Below are 18,851 nucleotides of genomic sequence, written 5' to 3'. Positions count from 1 at the left end.
GGCCTCTTGTCCCCGGACTGCTTCGGCACACAAGGGCGGCCACTGTGACTGCCCGCCTGCCCTCAGCTCAGAGGGCACCCAGCTACGGGCAGGTCCTGCTTGGACAGGAGGTGCCTTTGAGCCCGGCATGTTTTGCAACTGCCTTTCTCTTGCTAGCAAAGGGGTTTTGGTCCTCGCGCTTGCGCTGGGAATTGGAGGAGCCTCGGTGCCATTTGCTTAGATCTCTTTATTAGTGGGTGTAATGCCACATTCGCAACCTGCTCGACAGCGTGCCCAAGGCAGGGCTGACTGGTTGAGGGGAGCCTCCAGGCCAGGGCGGCGGAAGAAGGGGGAGGCCCGCAGCTGCATTATCTCTTTGCCCGCACAAAGTACAAGGCATTTGTTTTGGGGTAGTACTTGACATTCTGCTTCTTGTCCATCAAGCCGCCAAAGATGATCACCTCCCCCCGTCCCTGGACCACCGTGTGCAGGCTGGTCTCGGGGGGTCCCACCACGGAGCTGCCATGGAACACCTTCCACTGGACTCGCCCACGCCCCTTGACCTCCTTGATGTCCAGCACATACATCTGCATGGGCTTGCAGTTCACACTCTGGTAGAGAGGCTTGCCTACGTTCAGGGACTGAGGCGGATGATGGCCCAAGCGGCGAGCAATGGGTGGTAAGGCATGCCCGTCTCCCTGGGCAGAGCTGGGTCGAGGGGCGGCAGGAACGGCTGCTTCGGCAGGGTTGGCGCTGCTCTGGCTGCCCGGGGATCCCGGCGAGGACACCCTGGGCGGGCTTCTGACCGCCAAAGTGGGCAGGGCCTTTGAAGAGAGAGAATGGACTGCCTCCAGGCTCCGCCGCAGCGCACTAGGAGAGACCCCTCCCAGCAAGGAGCTGGAGACGTGAGGCGGGGTGTGAATGCCGTTGGTCTGATCCGGGGGATTCCTGAGGCCTATCGTGCCAACCGTCCTGCTTTCTGCACCCTCCGGCTGGCAAACCAGAGGAGGGGGTTTGGCCTCCCAGTTCAGGTCTACGGCTGCCAGTTGCAGGTCCTTTTGATCGGGGAGGGAGCCCCATCGTGGTGCCAAGGAAAGGCCCGCCTTCAGATTGTAGCCTTCGGCGACGGAAGCCGTGCTGGGCGAGAGCAGCTGGAGAGGGCTGTCGGGAGAGGCCCCGCCCACGGTGGCGGTAGTGCCGGGAGACAAGGCCTCGCCGCCATTCAGCACCGGTGAACTGTCGTCTCTGGCTGGCGACAGGCTTCCTTCCCGCGACCCACCGGGCGTCTGCCTCTGCCCCCGGGGCCTCAGGGTGCCCCAGCGGCCGTTCACGCAGGGAGCCTCGTCTGCAGTCCGAACGGGAGACTGAGAGCGGCATTCGCGTGTCTCGGGAAGCAGGGCGGGGGGCGTGGCGCTGATGGGAGAAGGGCGAGAGTTCAAGCTCGGGCTGAGCGGCGCCCTCCCGCTGGGGGCTTGGCTGAAGACGACCACGCACTGCCCCACCTGGAAGAGAAGAAGCAACTAGCCCCAGATGGATCCAGGACCCGTTCTGCAGAGCAGCCTCCCCAGAAACTCCTGCTATAAGAGGCAAGGTAGGGGCAGAGAAGAGGATCCCTCTGGGCCTTTGGCCCGCAAGAAAGCGCCACGCCGCTCAGTGAGATATCTGAACCCCCATCAGAGCTGCCCTCACCCCACTTTCTGGCTTATTACGAGGTGCTAAGGATGCCCTTCCCTCCCGTTCACCTTGCACGCCGGGTGGCACCACAGCTCGGGAGCTCCGTGGTCCTCGTTCTCCACCTTCAGGGGCTGCCAGGCCCAGGGACGGTCGGATCTCATGTGCAGCAGCCAGGCGTCCTTGAAGAGCTGCAAATCGGGCGAAAGCTCAAACACCCGCGGGATGGGACACACAGACACACACGCACACCCCGCCTGGCTTTCCTCTGCAGTTTTTTTTCTCTCGAGAACAGACTTTCCAGTCCTGAAAGGTTTTGTCACCTGTCCGGCACGCTCCATCTTTCCTCCTCCTAGGGAAGATGCGCACCTGGCGGTTTTCTGCTTCATCTCTCCGAGGAGGAGGAGGAGGAGGAGACCTCGGCTAGGGAGCAACTCGGACCTGGTGGGCTGGAGGACGCTAGCAAGCTGCGCGTCGCCCCATCTGTCGGCCGGAGCCTTTTCAAAGGGACACCAAAAGTCTTGGAAGAGCAGAAAGAGAGGGTCAATGGCCAGCTAACAAGCCTAGCTTGGTCTACTCACCGCGTTGGGACCCCCGCAGCCCCCAAGAACCAGAATGGTTTCATCGTCTATGACAATCTATGACACAAAAAAGGGAAAGAAAAGTCAAAAGACGTCGCCCCCAGAGCCCCAAGGCAGCGAGGCCATCCGCCGATGGAGTGGAGCGTGGGGTTACCCCCATCCCACCCCCATCGGCAAGCTGAGCTTAATCTCCAAAATCTACGGAGGGAAGCTGCTCCCTCTTCTGGGCCAACGCCATTTCCAGTGGGAATGGGAGATGGTCTGCCAGTCCCTGCTCCCACTGGGACCTTCTTGGTTCTGGGCAGGCCTGTCTCCGGGTGTAACTTTGCGCCCAATGGTCCCAGTTTCTATCCCCCGGCCAGGAAGGGCTGTGCCAGCACCGTCTGCTTGTCTTCCTCGGACTGGAAAGGCAAAGGCTTCCGGTGGGAGTTGGAAGACTTTCCGTTTCCTTGGGAGGAAAAGCGGGACGGAAAAGCCGCCCGCCCGGTTTCCGGCGAGAGCTGCCGGCACGTTACCTGGGACTGGCCTCCTCGCGGGTGAGGCCCAGGCCCGGAGAGGTTCGGCTTGGACCAGGTCCAGTGCTCCAGATCGAGGACCCAGACGTCGCTGCTCCTGCAGAGAAGAGCGAGACGGGAGGAAGTCGGCCGGCTTTTCGGGGAGCCTCCAACTTCGGAAGAAGAGCAGCGTCGGGAGACTTACATCTGCCGCGACCCCAGGGAGCCGCCAAAGACGATCATCCGGTCCTGGATCACGCAGGAGGAGTGGCCAGCCATGGGAGGAGGGCCGTGGGTGGTCACCACGCAGTTCCACCTGGAGGAGGAAGAGGAGGGTGGCGCTCAACAGGGAGGCCCGTGTGTGTGTGCGCTCACCCAGCTCTTGGCTCGGCAACAACCGGAGGCTGAGAAACGGCTCGACGGTCTTACCAATTTTTGGAAGGCGAGTAGGTGTGTATTTCGTCAAAGAATCTCTCCGGCTGATGCAGGGGGTAAGGGCTGGGCCGCGTCCAGCCGCCAAACAGCACCAGCAGGTCCTTATAGACGACCAGGGTTGCTCCGGCTTTCGGCGACGGGTAGGAACCTGCAACAGGAGAGTTGGGTTTGTTGTTGTTGGGGTTTGTTTGTTTGTTTTTGTTTTTTGGTAGGCAACGTCGCCAAAGGGATTCCGGACGCTCACCGGGTGCGAGTGCAGCTTCCTCCCTCACGAGTCACACACTGACTTGGAACAAACCGTCTTGTTCAAAACTATCTGAAAGGGCGACGGCTCTTTGCCACGATCCAGCGTTTGTCTCCAAAGGAGACACTTCATTGGGAGGCAGGGGTCCAATTCTGACCGGGAGGCAAACAGACCCCTCTCCCTTCTCTGGCCCTGCCTTTGACAGGGGTGACCGGCTTTCCTTGTAGGCGGTCAAAACAGACCGCAGCCTTGCTCAGCCTTCACAGCTATTGGCTTCCCGAGCGTGGCACACCCTGGCGTTTGCCAAAGAGCTTTAAATGAGGGCAGGGGCACTTAAAATGAGAAGAGCCGTGAGCGACAGAGGCAGAAGCCACTTCAGAGACCCTGATTTTTGGGGTGGGTGGGTGATATTGTGATGCCCAGGGCTGAGCAGACCCTCTGGGCCTGCTTTTGTTCAAACCAACCAACCAACCAACAAAAGCTGGGCTGGAGGGATTCGGCCATCATGTCCCTGAAGAGGTGGATGTTGTCCCCAGCCTGAAACCTCAAAGCCCCCCCCTCCTTTTTTCCTCCCCCCCCCTCTTCTCCAAAGGCAGAGCTGGCCAAAACCAGTGTTGGCTTGCGCTTAGGGAAGGAGACACGCCTTGGGGCCAGGATTTTCCCGAGCGCCTTAATTTTTAAACGTAAGCCACCCGAGCACGGCGAGCAAGAACGTAGTTTGTATTAACCTGCCAAGTCAACGGCTCGGGATTTGAATAGGCAAAAAAGAAAGAAAGAAAGAAAAAAAAAAGAGAGAGGCTTTTGTTTACAACAAAGGGCTGCCCCTCGCGGTGTGAACCCAAGGATGGTGAGAACCTGCCGGTTTCCCACACTCTTTCTGGCTGGTGGGTGCAGCTAGCAGAGACATGTCTGATCAGCTTGATCAAATACCTGTCCCGGCAACGCCCCGGAGCGAGTCCTCGGCCCTGGAGGAGACGGTGAGAACAGAGGCCGCCCCGCCCCTCCTGGAGGGGGAAGCAGGAGATGCCGCGTCCTAACCAGGCTCATCCATCCGGAGGGATGTCCCCAAGGAGGTGGGGAGGGGTGGGGTGGTTGTTCTTCCCTTTCCACCTGGCGTTTGTTTGCAAGGAGACCCCCTTCTTTTTTCCCTTGCACTGTCTCAGCTCGGCTCCCAACAGCGAGAGGGATGTGAAGGAGAGCAGGGAACGGGCAGCCAAAAGGCCCCCTGTGGACGGTATCAAAGGAGGCTGAGGCTTCACAGAGGCCCCGGAGTCAAGCCCGCTTCCACCTGGCTCGCAGGTGTCAGCTTTCTCCCAGCGTAAAGGCAGCCAGGGGTGCCTTGGCTGCTCTGCGGAGGGCAACAGCCCAGGGTGGTGTGTGTGTGTGTGTGTGTGTGACCTCCCCACAGCTCTTTTTTTTCTCTCCTGGGGAAGCTGCTGCAACCCCTGGGACCCCTTCCCCCAGCCACGCCCCTCACCTGAGGCCAGGGGCCGGATCCATTCCTTGCTGTTCAGGTCGAGTCGCCAGAGGTCGTTAAAAGCTGCGTTGCAACTGCTCTGGGTGCAACCCCCAAAGACGTACATGGACTGGTTGGCGTCGTAGTAACAAGCACCTAGAAAGCAGCAGAGCAAAAGCGAGCCGGCTTTAGAGCTTCTTCGGCCAACCCCCCCCCCCCACACACACACGCAAGGGAAAGCCACAATTTCTCTCTCCTTGAAAACCCGCAATGCGTGAGCTACTCCGGTGATTCTTTTCGTGTATTATTTAATGCTTCCCCCCCGCCGCTCCCCTTTGTGTCCTGAACACCATCCGTCCACCCCATCCTGCAGGATCAGCGGGGTTGGTTACGAGCAGTGGTTAGAATGCAGCGTTGTAGGCTAAACTCTGCCCACTGCCAGCAGTTCGATCCTGACCGGCTCAAGGTTGAATTCAGACTTCCATCCTTCCGAGGTCGGTAAAATGAGGATCCAGATGGTTGGGGGGATGCAATGGGCTGACTCTGTAAAACCGCTCAAGAGAGGGCTGTAACCTTGGCAACAACTCCCAGAATTCTGGGACTTGAAGTCCATAGGTCTTCAAGTTGCCATGGTTGGGGACCTCTGCTGTAAAGGCAGATTTTATGGTTGGCTCAACCGACCCCAACCCGTTGTGATCGTCTGGTTTGAAAAAAAAAAAGCCTGTTTCCTTTACACAGCTACCCAATCTTAGCATTCTGCTCACCAGGTCTCAGCTGGAAGAATTCGGGAGAGGTACAAACAACCTGGAATTAAGGAGAAACTTCCTAACAGTGAGGACAATTAACCAGTGGAACCACCTGCCTCCAGAAGCGGTGAACGCTCCAACACTGGAAGTTTTTAAGAAGAGACTGGACAGCCACTTGTCTGAAATGGTATAGGGTCTCCTGCTTGAGCAGAGGGTCAGACTAGATGACCTCCAAGGTACCTTCCATTATTATTATTATTATTATTATTATTATTATTATTATTATTATTATTATTATTATTATTATTAAAATGAAAAAACGGCTTTCTTCCTCTACGGCCTGAGCTGGCCCTTCCTCTTTCCCCTAGGACCAGTGTCCAAGCAGGGAGAAATTTCTTGCTGTAAGAAGCAGCTTCTAGAACCTTCCGCCTCCCAGCTAAGCGAGAGGCCTCGTCTCTCTCCTCAGCTGCAGCAGCCTCCACTCAGCCTGTGGTGCCCCATCCAGCCTCTCTGGGCAAAGTAAGAGCATGGGGCTTCCTCCTGTGTGTGTGTGTGTGTGTGTGTGTCGGGCCCCGAGCGTGGCGTCGTGGGTCAGTTGGTACTTACTGTGCGAAAAGCGCTGGGTGATGGGGGTCCCAGGATAGGGATAGGTGCGGCTCTCCCACTGAATGTTCCCTTCTTGGACCGACTTGATGAAGCCGTGGTAACACTGGTGGGCGACACCTGTGAGGAGGAGGGAGAGCAGCGAGAAAGAGGGACTGGAAACAAGCGGGCTGACCGGTCAGCGGATCCCGTTGGCTTCTGGCCAGCAAAGGGGCAAAGGCCGAGGCCAACACACCCCAAGGCTAGCAGAAGCCGGCAGCTCACGGGAAGTCCTCAAACTCTCCGAGGGAAACCCAAGAGCTGCCGAGTCTGCTTTGCTTTGAACGCAGGAGGCCTCACACCAATCGGATGGGCTTGGAGGGGAGCTGAGGTCTAAATGGTCCTTCTTCATCTCTCCTCCTTCTCCTCCTCCTCGGAGAGATCAGAGTGGACGCCAAGCAAGCAGGCGCCCAGTCGTGTGGCAGGGAGAAAGCGACTGGCCCAGTCCTCCCCCCCCACGCGCCTTCTCCTTCCAGCGGTTTGTTAAAAGTGCTGAAAGCAATTGACCCACGACATGGCGGCGCTCTTAAGGACAAGACAGCTCCTGCTTCCAAGAAAACCAAACCAGACATTGGAGGAAAGCAACCAGCCAGGCCGAAGGGAGGATGCTTAAATCCTACAGGGGAAGACAGCAAAGGCAGCCCCTGTCCAATGTTGCCACTTGTCTGAAATGGTATAGGGTCTCCTGCTTGAGCAGAGGGTCAGACTAGATGACCTCCAAGGTACCTTCCCTTATTATTATTATTATTATTATTATTATGATCTGCCTTCCTGCTGGTCAGAAGGGGATCTGGGGACAGGCAGTCAAAAATACGAACCAGCTGCCGAGCGTCTCAGTTTTGGATCACCTGATCGTGGGGATGCCGCAAAAGTAACTCTGGAAAAACGGTCCCAGGTCCACCCTTTTTATTTTTAGCGCCGTCGTAACTTTGAACCGTCACTCAACGAACTGTGGCAAGTCAAGGACGGACTGTACTTTCCGGAGTCGCTGAGAAGGGCTTAGCCTGTCTGCGGCCCAGTTCCCATCGCTGCCCCATTTTTTATTTTTATTTTTTGCTGAACCATCACAATCTTTCTCCCAACCTGTTCGGGCTAGAAACGCACGCAGGAACGCACCCTAACCCCCCCCGTACCTTTGATGAGTCGGTACCACTGCTTGCAAACGAGGGCGGCCGTCTTGTGCTCCTGATACGGGGAGAGGAAGGACAGTATATACTCCAGCACTTCTTCCGGCAGCTCCTGCATGGACCGGTGAGGCCGAGTCCCTCTCTCCTCCTCCTCCTCCTCCTCCGGACGAGCAGTACACACTCCATCCTCCGGATCCATGGTCCCCTCGGCCACGGTCTCCTCGGAATCCACAGCCATGAAGCTGTCATCGTCGCTCTCTGAGTTAGCCATGGCGTTCCAGTCCCCTGCTTCAAAAATGGGGGAAAAGTTACAGGTTACAGGCCGGTTTTGTGGCAGAGAGACCTTTTTCTTAAGCAGCCCACGCCAATAAGTTTAGCGGCAGCGGGAAAGCCTAGGAAATGGATTTGGGAGGCAGCCGCCTGCCGGCGCGCTTGTTCGTTTTCTTGCGGGGGTGCGTGAGAAAGGGGGGGACCCCCGCCTGCACTCTGCTCAGAACCCGCCTCGCACCCACTCCAATGCACCGGAGCATCTGGGCAACGAGGGGCCAACTGGGGTGGGGGTTGCTCTGCGGACACTCGGCCCTCCTGCCGATCCCGTCAGGTTCTTCCAGCCTAAGCCCGTCATTCCCTCGAGATGAGGTGGTACGAGTCCGGCCTTGCTCACCCCCCACTTTATGCAGTCAGCTCAAAGTCTATGGAGATTCTTTGAAGACGTTTTGCTTCTCATCCAAGGAGCTTCCTCGGTTCTGACCGGATGGTGGGGAGTGGAATGCAGACTGCTGGCATACAAAGATCAGCCCTTCCATCTGGTCAGAGCCAGAGAAACGTCTTGGATGAGAAGTGAAATGTCTTCAAAGAAAAACCAGAAAGTCTTGCCAATAATCCTTCCCACCTTTCCCCCCCACCCACCCACTTCCTTTGGGGAAATAAAAGAGGAATGCTGTTTGTAAGCCTTTCTCGCCAGCTTACAGCTGTTTACTAATTACATCCTCCAAGACTGCTCGCGGATCACGGAAAAGATCAAAGGGGCAACAGGGCCACCCACCTCCCCCAACCCCACCAGGATCAAGGTGTCAACCTGTTTCCGTCTTGTCACAAGGAAGATGTCAGTCACCACCTCTACACACACACAAACACACACACACACACACACACACACACACAGAGTCTCCTGAGAATCTTCCCAGACGTTGTGCAAGCGAATCGCCACTTTGCACAAGGCCGACTGCTCGTCCAAAGAAATATGGAAAGCTGCCCACTCTCCCTCGGAGACGGCTTAGGAACCTCTGGCGTGGTTTCTGAAGGGAAGAGCGGAGAAGCAACCCAACAGATTCTCCCTTAGCTACAAGTGGAGTTGGGAGAGAGGAGGGCTACCTCACACGGAAGCCTGGCTGTTTTCTTGGCTTCTAAGCAGAACCTTTTTTTTTTTTTTTAAGCTTCCAAGTGTGTGAATCCGATCTTTGGCTTCCCACCCAGCGGGCTCTGCACACAGGGATGTCCTGGCCCTTCCTTAATGGGGGGGGGCACTTCTTGTGCCCGTTCTGTGCCTGCAGTGAGTGTCATTCATGCTCCTCCGCCTGCAGGAAGTAGGGGCTATAAATGCAACTCGTTTGAAGCTCAATAGGAAGGGGGAGCGCGCAAAGCGGCCCGCGTTTCATGAAAGGAGACCAAAGCGGAGGCAGTTGTCCGGCCGTCTCCCAAAGGAGCTTCCATAGCTCCGTATGTGATGGAGAGACCCCCCTTTTCTTTCAAGACTCGGGGTCAGGAAACATCGGGCATCAGAGCCCAGGCCTCAAGAGAGAAGAGGAATGGAGGTCCCGTAATTGCCAGGCTGAGCCAGTGTTTCCAAGAGCTTAACTGGGAAGGAAGATGGAAGTCCTGAAAACTTTCTGTTGCAAGGTGACCGAAGCAAAGACAGGTATGGAGCAGGGGCTCCTCGGCTTTGGCAACTTTTTAAGACTTGTAGACTTTTCAGCTGCCTGCTGCCTGTCTTGTCTATTCTCCAAAGCGCCCGAAGGCCGGACAAGAAGCAACGGACGGAAACGAATCGAGGAGAGAAGCAACCCGGAACTAAGGAGAAACTTCCTGACAGTTAGAACAATTAACCAGTGGAACAACCTGCCACCAGAAGCGGCGGTCGCTCCCATCACTGGAGTCCCAAAGGTGCCTTTTCCAGGGGCAACTGGACTAAAGAAGCTTCTTGGGCTGTGAAGCCAAACGTCTTCAAAAGTCCCTTTTGAAAAAACACCTTTGGGACAACCATGACCGGGATGACGGAGAATCCCCGTAGACATCCACCGCTGGAGGCTTTTACAATAAGATAACTAACCTTTATTGTCATTTTGTTTCTTTACTGCGGGCACAACGGCGGCCACCCAAAATGAAATTGAGCTGCCTGCTCTCAAAAGTGAAACACACACACACACGAGACACGCCTAAAACACGCTATATACCACATACGCACAGACCCACCGCACCCCGACATTATTATTATTATTATTATTTATTTGATTTGTGTACCGCCCTTCTCCCTAAGGACTCAGTGACATATACGTTAAGAAAGGCCTAGCCAACGCTGTCCGTGTTGAATATATAACGGGAGGAGGAGGAGGAGGAAGAAGAGAGCGGACAGCCGTGTGTCTGAAAGGGGCTCTAGGCCGGCTCTTGCTGCTTGAGCAGGGGGCTGGACTAGAAGACCTCTGAGGTCCCCCCTCCCCGGCTCTATTCCGATTGATTCAGCTCCGTCTGGAGAGACCCAACCAGCGGGGAAACGCCCCGGCGGAGCCCCCCAACCCCTTTTTCCCCACTCCCCTCGCCGTTTCCTCGACGGAGCAAAGCGCCACCGTCCCAAACGGGGGCCGCTGGGGACGGGCGATCGCCCGCTTCCCTCGAGCCTCTCTCTCTCTCTCTCTCTCTCTCTCGGCGGGCTTGCACAGCCGCTCCCGGGGCCCCTGGAAGCCCGATCCGGACGGCAACGGCGGGCCGAAGGAGAAAGGCCGTCCCGGGCCTAGCAAGACCCCGCAGCCTCTCCGGGCGGCGGAGCAGGGCACGTGGGGTCCTCCGGCCTTCCAGGCTCCCCCGAGGCGGCCCGGGGTGCGGAAGGAGCCTCCCAGCCCGCCGACCCCCCCCCCCTCACCTGGGATCCTCCCGGCCGCTTCACAGCGCTTCCTGCCCCTTGGGCGGGCGCCCGCAAGCCCCGCGGCCGGCTTCGCGCCGAGCTTGGCCCTTCCCGGCCGCCGTGGCCGCCGCCATCTTGCCGCCGTCCCAACCGGGGAGAGAAGAGAGGAGCGGCCCCCGGGCCAGGCGCATGCGCGCGCCGCGCCTGGGAGGAGCCGAGGCGAGTTGTGGCCCTTTCCTCGCGGGAGCGGGGGGAGGGAAGCGCATGCGCGCCACCCCGAGAAGGTCGAAGCGGGGATGGGTGGGGAGGAAACGCCATGACAGGCGTGGCGGAAGGACGGTCTGGGCTACCAGGGTGGGCGTGGAGAGAGTTTGCCTGTCACGGATTCCTGCTTCGGTTTGCGGGCTAGGGGACTGCCCCCCTCAAGGCCGCACGTACCCAGTTTGGAGGGGAGGGGGGGGCGAAAATCCCGCTTCCCTCCCCCGCGAATTAATACTTGGGACCGCCGTCCCGCCCCCCCCCCCCGCTAGACGCCGCGCAAAGTGGTGCCGTCCTGCTTGCCGGGAAGGCAGGCGCGCATGCGTAAAGCCTTCCAAGGGCGTGTCCCGACGAGCTCTGCCCAGGTGGGGGGGCGGGCGAGGCGTAGACACGTCGCTCGGGCCCGGCAGAGGGCGCTCGCTTAGGCCAAGCGCTGCCGGGGAAAAGAAGTCCGGCGCAGGCGCGTCGGCGCGCGCTGACGCCGAAGGCGGCTCCGGCCGGCCGCTCTCGCCCAGGAGGAGAGGACGCTGGGCGGCCGCGCGCATGCGCGGTGGGCGGGCGGGCTGGCGGCGGAGGGGCATTACAATGGAAGATGAGGAGGTCGCGGAGAGTTGGGAGGAGGCGGCCGACAGCGGGGTGAGTCCCGGAGCGCCGCCGAGCCCGAGCTGGGCGCCGAGAGGAGACGGGCCGCCCTCGGGCGGGAGGGCGACGCCGGGACAGTGGCGGCCGGGCCTCGCCGGGGCTCTTAGGCCTCTTAAAGGGGCCGTGCCCCCTTTTCCCCCAACACGTGGTCTGCGCGCCCCCCACCGCCGCCCAGGGTCTCTCCGGGCGGGCCGGTTGGCGGCGGCTCCCGCCTTCCCGGCCCGGAGAAGCCCGGCCGGCTTAGGCGAGGAAGGGCAGCGCCCTGGGCCGGCTCCTGCATCCCGATCCGATCTGGATCCGTTTCCCCAGGGTGGCCGCCGCCGCCGGGCTGAGCCTCCGTGCCCCAGCAGATCTCCTCCGTGGCAGGCTCCGCGGGTTGGGCCAGGAGGGTCGCCTCTCCGCCGCCTTCGGAGCCGGGGAGGCCAGGCGTTGGGCGGCCGCCATCGAGCCCCAAGGGTCAGGTTGTCAAGGGAGACGCTTCTTTCGGGGAGTTGTGCCCCGTTTTACGACCTCCCTTGCCTCTTCTTGCCGAAGGGGATCCCTGCAGTTCTTGAATTAGGAGCAGGGATCCGGCTTCCCCCCTCTCTGACTTGGCTGCTTGGAAGGCTTCCAAGGGGGATGCCGTGACCCTGGGACGCTGCAGCCGTCGTAAATATGAGCCAGGTGTCAATCGTCCGAATGGATACCGCTGATGTGACTGTTGGGATGTTGCAATGGCGATGGGCAAGGGGGTCTTCCACCTGGGCCCTTTGATGACTTGTGGACTTCGACTCCCAGAATTCCTCGGTCCACAAGTCATCAAAGGGCCAAGGTGGAAGACCCTTGCTCGTAAGTGTGAAAAATGCTCATAAGTCGCTTTTTTCCCCCTGGTGCCCATGTAACTTTAAAGGTTCGCTAAGTGAACTGACGTAAGTCGAGGACTGCCTGTAAGGTTAAAAGGGGTAACTCCCCGAGAAGCCTTCATTCTGTTCTTTGCCGGTTTCCTCTGCTCTCCCCTTTGGGATTCCTCGCTCTGCGCCCTTTGCAAGCGATATGCCCGAGAAGATCCTTCTCCTGTTGTCTGGCATGACTTGGGCCGTTGTTTCATTCTTCCGGGACTGCAGAGCAGGGAAGCTTAGGAAGTGTCTGCCAGAAGCCCAAAGGCAGGTCGAGTGGGGCACACCCACCCCAGCCCATATTCCTACAACCCCCTATCTTTTAGGGAGGCAGAGAGTTCCTGCCTGCCACTTCCAATCTTTGCCCAGGATGACCCTTTGAGTGAAGGGAGGACTACGAAGGGCAGAGATGTCTCTAGCATAGGGTCTGACGTGAACTGAGGCTTGTGTGAGCGGGCTCATGCCTCAACGCACGCCGTCATTCACACTTCTGGAACCTCAACATCCACATTTGACCGTCGCTTCCCGTCCTCTGCGTCCCTTCCCTCTCGGCTAACGGGTTGGCGCCGGGTTTGTTCCCCACAACCCTCTGCTCTCACCTGGCCTTTTCCTTCCTCGCCCAAATATTCTCACTGAATTTCGCCATGCCCTTCTGCGTTTTTAGCGATTATATTTGTCGCGTTTATATACCGCCTCCATCCCGCAGAGTGAGTCTGGGGAGAGGCTACTTCTACCGGCTGCAGGTAATTTAATGGCCGGGGGGGGAGGGAGGCAGGGCGCCACTGACAATGGCGGTGTTCGGAGAGGTGAGCCAACCTGAGCCGAGAGCCCAACTCGGCCAGCAGCCCACGTAAAACGAACTATTTGGGCAAATGAAAATCTCCCGAGGATTTGGACACGTTTTGAGTTGAAGGAAACTCATTCCGCTAAGTGAGCTCGCCTTCGCTTTCAAAGATTAACTCGCCCTCCAGACTTTGGACTACAAAGCAAATGCAGCGACACCTCAGTGGGGAAGTTGTTCACGTGAAGGCCTTTCTCACTGCAAAACCAGCCGCTGCCGCCAGAAGGACGGCTCAAACGTGCTGGCACCCAGGCCAGGCCTCCCCTTCCATCAAGGAAGGACCACTGGAGCGACCATTTCCTAGACAGCCCCCAAGACAGCCCCAGGAAGTGCCTGTCTGGGAGGCCACCGCCCCTTCAGACGCTGTCCTGGCAGAGGGGGGAATTTAGCCGACTGGCCAGGCCGTTGGGCCGCCTTTAGCGGCCTTGGCTTGCTTGGAATGAGAGGAATGGTCTCCGAAGTCTCGGGGAGAAAAACAGATCCCCCTCTTTCTGGTTGCTGATCTTTAATGGTGACACACACACACACCCGACACACACACACACCCCTTCCCCCCCACCCCAGCTTTTCCAGTGGGAATGACCAGTCTTTCACTCTGCTCATGATGGTAAGCGTGTCAGACCAAGTTATCCAAGGCGCCGCTAGCCTGGCTCTCGGCTGCTGATCTGGACGACCTGCAAAGCGGGCGTCTAATTTTATCTTGCTGTTTGCTCAAATGCGAAGCGTCAGCAGCTGCAGCTGCCAGTGGATCTGATGTCTGGCATGAGCCCATTTTGATTCTGGTCTGGGGATAACATTCGCCCTGGGCTCCCTTCCCAGGCCTTGGCTTTCTTCCTCTGAAAAGCAAAGGGTTGAGAAGGCTTCTCTCCCTCTCTCCTTCCCTCTCTCTCTGTCTCTTTCTCCCCCTTTCTCTCTCCCTCTCTCCCTCCCTCCCTCTCTCCCTCTCTCTTTCTCTGTCTCTTTCTCCCCCCTCTTTCTCTCTCTCTCTCCCTCTCTCTCTTCCTCTCTCCTTCCCTCTCTCTCTGTCTCTCCCCCTTTCTCTCTCCCTCCCTCTCTCCCTCTCTCTTTCTCTTTCTCTGTCTCTTTCTCCCCCCTCTTTCTCTCTCTCTCTCCCTCTCTCTTCCTCTCTCCTTCCCTCTCTCTCTGTCTCTTTCTCCCCCTTTCTCTCTCTTTCTCTCCCTCCCTCCCTTTCTCGCTTTCTCCTTCCCTCTCTCTCTCTTTCTCCCTTTCTCTCTCTCTCTTTCTCCTTCTTTCTCTCTCTCTCTCCCTCTCTCTTCCTCTCTCCTTCCCTCTCTCTCTGTCTCTTTCTCCCCCTTTCTCTCTCTTTCTCTCCCTCCCTCCCTTTCTCGCTTTCTCCTTCCCTCTCTCTCTCTTTCTCCCCCTTTCTCTCTCTCTCTTTCTCCTTTCTCTCTCTCTCTCTCTCTCTCCTCTTTCTCCTGGCCTGCTCTGTTTCGTGGGGTCTCTTGATACTTCAGTTAGTAACCAACGGTGAAATGTGGCATTGTCTTGTCCGGGAAAGGAGGGCCAGGCTTATCCCTGGGTACTACAAGGTGCCTGACCCCAGAGGATGGGGGGGGGCAGAGCAAACAGATGGAACTTGACCAGCTGACTTTGCCTTGCAGGAAATAGACAGGCGACTGGAAAAGAAACTGAAAATCAGCCAAAAGGAAAGGTAAGAGCCATTTTTTTAATAATCATCCAGCAGCGTTCTTGCTGGGCTGGGGAAAAAGCGGGCGGCGTTCCGAGTTTTGGTTTTCAAAGGTTCTGTCTAAAGATGAACCCGGAGGCCTGGCTGTACCGATTCGGTCAGAGAATCAAGGGCACAAGCTTGCCCTTTTTTGCCTTTGCCTTTCGGCGAATAGGCAGAGGACCGGATGAGGGTTGTTTGGGCCGACACAACGGCACCGAAGAAATAAAATTGTGTCCCCTCTTCTTTCTCAGCAGCCGGAAATCCAAGTCCCCACCCAAAGTGCCGATCGTCATTCAGGACGACAGTCTTCCTTCGGGCCCGCCCCCGCAAATCCGGATCTTAAAGCGGCCCACCAGCAACGGGGTGCTGACCAACCCCAACTCTAGCAGCCGGCCTGCCTTCCCGGTGAAGTCCCTGGCCCAGAGGGAGGCCGAATACGCCGAGGCTAGGAAGCGGATTCTGGGCAGTGCCAGTCCCGAAGAGGAGCAAGAAAAACCCATCCTTGACAGGTGAGGGTGCCCTGGCAGCCAGTTCTCTGTGCCACTCCCCCGGCGGAGGGCACCCCCCCCCCTTTGCCTCTTTTCTGCCTGAGGCCGAGATCCTGTCCGTGCCCAGGAGACACGGATGTAGGGCCTGCCAGCTCAGGCTTTTGTCTCCTTGGGTTCAGCTGGGGGGGGGGAGGGGTGGGGGGGGAAAGAGTAGCATGTTCAGAAAGGCACTCTGAGGGCGTCAGGTCAGTCTGAGGGGGGGGTACAGCTCTGGGATGGGTTGGCCCAAAGGAGGATCTCCCACAAGCTGGATCACCTGTCCTCTTCCTGTTAGTCCAGGGGTGTCAAACTCAATTTCATTGAGGGTCGCATAAAATGAGGACCCAGATTGTTGGGGGCAATTAAGCTGACTTTGTAATAATGCCGCTTGGGGGTTGTGTGAAAGCCCTAATAAGCAGGCATAGACATAGAATGAAGGCTACTGCTAAGCTTGTAAGCCGCCCTGAGTCTTCGGAGAAGGGCGGGATATAAATGGAATTAAAATAAATAAAATAAAATATTACGGTTGCCCTCAGGGGACCGAGTGGGTGTGGCCTGGGTGGGTGTGGCCTACTGGGTGGGCGTGGCTAGAGTGGGTGTGACCTGGGTGGGCGTGGCCAGCTCTACATTGTTGGCATCAAGGGTGCCTATGGGGGCTTGGGCAAGAGTGGGACAGATCTGAGGGTCTCTGGCAGAAGGAGGGTCTCTGGGCCAGGGCCAAGGCAGTGGGGGCCGTTCCCTCACTGTGTCCAGGATGGCTTCGTGGGCCACATGAAACCACTTCGCGGGCCGGATCTGGCCCCCGGGCCTTGTGTTTGACATGTCTGTGTTAGTCTCTCCTTCCGACTGCCGGGGGTGGGTGGGTGGGTGGAAGGCGGCTTTTAGCTGGACTGAGTGTTCTTCCCCTCCTCCCTCAGGCCCACAAGGATCTCCCAGCCGGAAGAGTCCAGGCAGCCCAGTAATGTGATCAGGCAGCCGCTGGGCCCCGACGGATCGCAGGGCTTCAAGCAACGCAGATAGGCTTGGCTGGCTGACCGGCCAGTATGAAAGCAGGGCGCTCCCCCTCCTCAGCAGACCAATGGACCTGAGCCGGAGGGGCGGGACTTGCCCGAAGCGCCCCCTTGGCTCTTTGCCTCTTGTGACCCTCAGCCCAGGCACTGGGACTCCTGTGGCGCCTCCCCGTAGTCTCGACATGCCCAGGGGGGTGCACCGAGGGAGGAGCAGGCAGCGGGGCAGGCTTCTCTTCCAGGGGGCCGGGTTGCCACAACTTGCTGCCCGCTGAAGCGAGCCCCCTCCCTTCCACCCCCCACACCCCGCAAAGGAATGACTTCTCCCGTTGGCTCCCTCTGGGATTAGAAGCAGGAGTGGGGGACGGGGAGGGCCCTGCTTCTCGACATGTGCATGTTGGTGCGTGTTACGCTTGGAGCGAGGTGGTGCAAACGGGGGCGAGTGGGCGGCAGGCGTACGCACAAAAGGTTTGATCGTTTGCTTTGGGGGGGGGGAACGGGATGGCCCTGGAGCCTCGCGTGTGGGAAGAAGAAGAAGAAGAAAAAAAGGGGGGGGCGTTAGCTGTGTAACTTGTTTATCCGAGAAACGGTAGTTTGCTAGTGTTCTGAAAGGAGTGGGGGGAGTTGGGAGAAAGCGGCGGCGGTGGGGGCGGGGCGCCCTCTGTGCCTCTTCCTGCTTGCTGCCGCTTTGGAGTGGACGGACGGAGGGCGCTCCGGCCCGTCTTTGCACCAGGCCACTTCGTGAGCCGGCAGGGGCCCCGGCGTCTCTGCCTCCGTGGGACAAGCTGGGGCCCCTCCGCTGCCTTGGGGGCAGGAGGGATCGCCTTGCCCTCCCAGTCTTCACCAGCATTCCCTTCGCCTCCTGGGCGCTGCTTCCAGAAAAAAGGTGGGGGATCCCTGCTTTTTGGCCACTAGGACTCTTGAGCTAGGAATAGAGTAGTTCCTCTCGCCCCCATCTTGTCCTGCTGGCTTCTTGGGAGGACAACGGGTGGCGGGCCAAGCGTTGCTTGCGCTGGCCATGGACGTCAGGCCATCCCGGGGGGTGGGGGGCCGGGCGGTGAGTCGTGAGGCCCGTTTGTTCTTGATCAGTCTGCTATTTTGGAAGGCAAAGAAGTGTGAGTGGGGGGAAGCAAGGTTCGGACGTCAGAAAGTGCAGGAGATCAGATTCCCTCCCCTCAAAATGGGACGGGTCAGAAGCGGCTCAGAATAACGGGCCCGATGGCGCAGAAGCGTTTTTCGAGATGGCCCAGGAGAAGGGGTTGGCGGTGACGGAGGGCGACTTCGTGGCTTGCGGACCCCAAAGCAATACTCTTAGCTTTTTCCCAGGTGGTCAGGCGAAAGACACTGGAGGGGGCTGGTTAAGGAGACCTGCCAAGTGTCAGACCAGCTGGGGCTTTGCTCACTAGCAGCCATATTGAGGGAGGGGGGTCCTCCCTCCCTCCCACACCACTTCCAGGTGCCAGGGCTAGCTGGCTTCACTGTGTTTTCCCAAGTCTGCCTTTCGGTTTTGCTGCTCTGGTTTTGGAAGGACAGAGAGGGACACCTCCGTGGTCGGTCCAGGGAATCCCCACACACTTCAAATCCTCTCCTCTCCTGCTGGAAGGGACGGTTGGCAGTGGGCCGTTGCAGGAACGTGTAAGTGTCTCTGTCTGTGTGTGTGTGTGCGTGTGGGGAGGGTGTGTGCTGGAAGGGTGTCTCTCTGTACATCCACACAGGACGCGTACCAAAATACTGCAAAAGAAATAAAACTGGTCAAAAAGAGTAATAATAGAAATAAAGCTACCTGTGTACTAAAAGGGCGGAAAGCCTGGCTGGCCCGCGAGTGTCTTCTCCTGCCTTTGCACTCCTGCCTCCCCCATTTGCTCTTCCGGCTTGGCCTTTTACCCCGATTTTTTTTTTGCTCGAAACGGCCACTGCCGGGGGTGGGTGGGTGGGGTGCCTGCTTCTCCCCTTCTTCCCTTGGAACCGGCCTCCTTTGGGGGGGCGGTTCTCGCCCTCCGTTGCCCCAGCCTTGGGATGTTAGACGGAAAGAGCCCCTTTTCCCGCGGCAGAAGGACAAGGCGAGCGCCGGCCTTTCCCAGCGGCTGTTCCTGCTGACCCAGGATTTGGCCTATGGCAGGGGGTCTTCGAATGTGGCCCTTCGAGGACTTGTGGACTTCAACTCCCAGAATTCCTCAGCCAGGCATGCCCGGCTGAGGAATTCTGGGAGTTGAAGTCCACAAGTCCTCGAAGGGCCAACTTGACAGACCTTTCGGCTCCCCAGGCTGCATCCCTGGAGGGGGGGGACCCAAAGACGCCCCCGGTGACCTAATCGGGAGGGGGGTGGAAAGCGGAAGGAGTGGGAGGGGGTTGGCATGCAGGAACCGGCGCTAAAGCCCCTCGGGTAGCTGCTCTGCCAGTCAAGACCTTGCACGGGCTGCCCCTACGCGGGCGACAGATTTATACGCTGCATTTTAAATAAAACGCGTTAACTTTTTTCAAGCTGTTGCTCCTGCTTATTGGCCCGGGCGTCGCTGCA

The 18,851-nt window shown here is 58.4% G+C and overlaps 2 protein-coding genes across 6 annotated transcripts; one reads left to right on the top strand and one right to left on the bottom strand.

Annotated features, from left to right (window-relative positions):
- Positions 1–211: 211 nt before the first annotated feature.
- Positions 212–10,654, bottom strand: FBXO42 (F-box protein 42). Of its 2 annotated transcripts, none has more exons than XM_083375854.1 (10): positions 10,512–10,654; positions 7,382–7,663; positions 6,213–6,329; positions 4,882–5,016; positions 3,155–3,308; positions 2,931–3,041; positions 2,747–2,843; positions 2,232–2,288; positions 1,722–1,841; positions 212–1,481 (listed from the first exon to the last, which is right to left on the bottom strand). In XM_083375854.1, the coding sequence occupies exons 2-10, from the start codon at positions 7,644–7,646 to the stop codon at positions 348–350; spliced, it is 2,190 nt and encodes a 729-aa protein (XP_083231980.1). In that variant the 5' UTR covers positions 7,647–7,663; positions 10,512–10,654; the 3' UTR covers positions 212–347. The 2 variants fall into 2 exon arrangements, with proteins under 2 accessions (XP_083231980.1, XP_083231979.1); XM_083375853.1 differs by having other exon boundaries at positions 7,382–7,660.
- A 529-nt stretch (positions 10,655–11,183) lies between these two features.
- Positions 11,184–18,809, top strand: SZRD1 (SUZ RNA binding domain containing 1). Of its 4 annotated transcripts, XR_014494008.1 has the most exons (5): positions 11,193–11,387; positions 14,732–14,781; positions 15,051–15,308; positions 16,244–18,465; positions 18,566–18,809. XR_014494008.1 is itself a non-coding variant. In XM_083375732.1 (4 exons), the coding sequence occupies exons 1-4, from the start codon at positions 11,295–11,297 to the stop codon at positions 16,344–16,346; spliced, it is 501 nt and encodes a 166-aa protein (XP_083231858.1). In that variant the 5' UTR covers positions 11,184–11,294; the 3' UTR covers positions 16,347–18,809. The 4 variants fall into 4 exon arrangements, 3 of the variants coding, with proteins under 3 accessions (XP_083231858.1, XP_083231857.1, XP_083231859.1); XM_083375732.1 differs by having other exon boundaries at positions 11,184–11,387; positions 15,054–15,308; positions 16,244–18,809; XM_083375731.1 differs by having other exon boundaries at positions 16,244–18,809.
- The last annotated feature ends 42 nt before the right edge of the window (positions 18,810–18,851 follow it).

The sequence above is a fragment of the Vipera ursinii genome, assembly GCF_947247035.1.
Source record: "Vipera ursinii genome assembly, chromosome: 17".
NCBI classification, from domain to species: Eukaryota; Metazoa; Chordata; class Lepidosauria; order Squamata; family Viperidae; genus Vipera; species Vipera ursinii.
This window is presented reverse-complemented; position numbering and strand designations above follow the sequence as displayed.

Bases quoted from the DNA above. Each gene is read 5' to 3' on its own strand.
- FBXO42 (XM_083375854.1), bottom strand. From the start codon at position 7,646: ATGGCTAACTCAGAGAGCGACGATGACAGCTTCATGGCTGTGGATTCC. The intron at 5,017-6,212 runs GTAAGTACCAAC...GCTGCTTTCTAG, and splicing joins CACCCAGCGCTTTTCGCACA to GTGCTTGTTACTACGACGCC. The intron at 2,844-2,930 runs GTAAGTCTCCCG...TCTTCTCTGCAG, and splicing joins TCCCTGGGGTCGCGGCAGAT to GAGCAGCGACGTCTGGGTCC.
- SZRD1 (XM_083375731.1), top strand. From the start codon at position 11,295: ATGCGCGGTGGGCGGGCGGGCTGGCGGCGGAGGGGCATTACAATGGAA. The intron at 14,782-15,050 runs GTAAGAGCCATT...CTTCTTTCTCAG, and splicing joins AAAATCAGCCAAAAGGAAAG to CAGCCGGAAATCCAAGTCCC. The intron at 15,309-16,243 runs GTGAGGGTGCCC...CTCCTCCCTCAG, and splicing joins GAAAAACCCATCCTTGACAG to GCCCACAAGGATCTCCCAGC.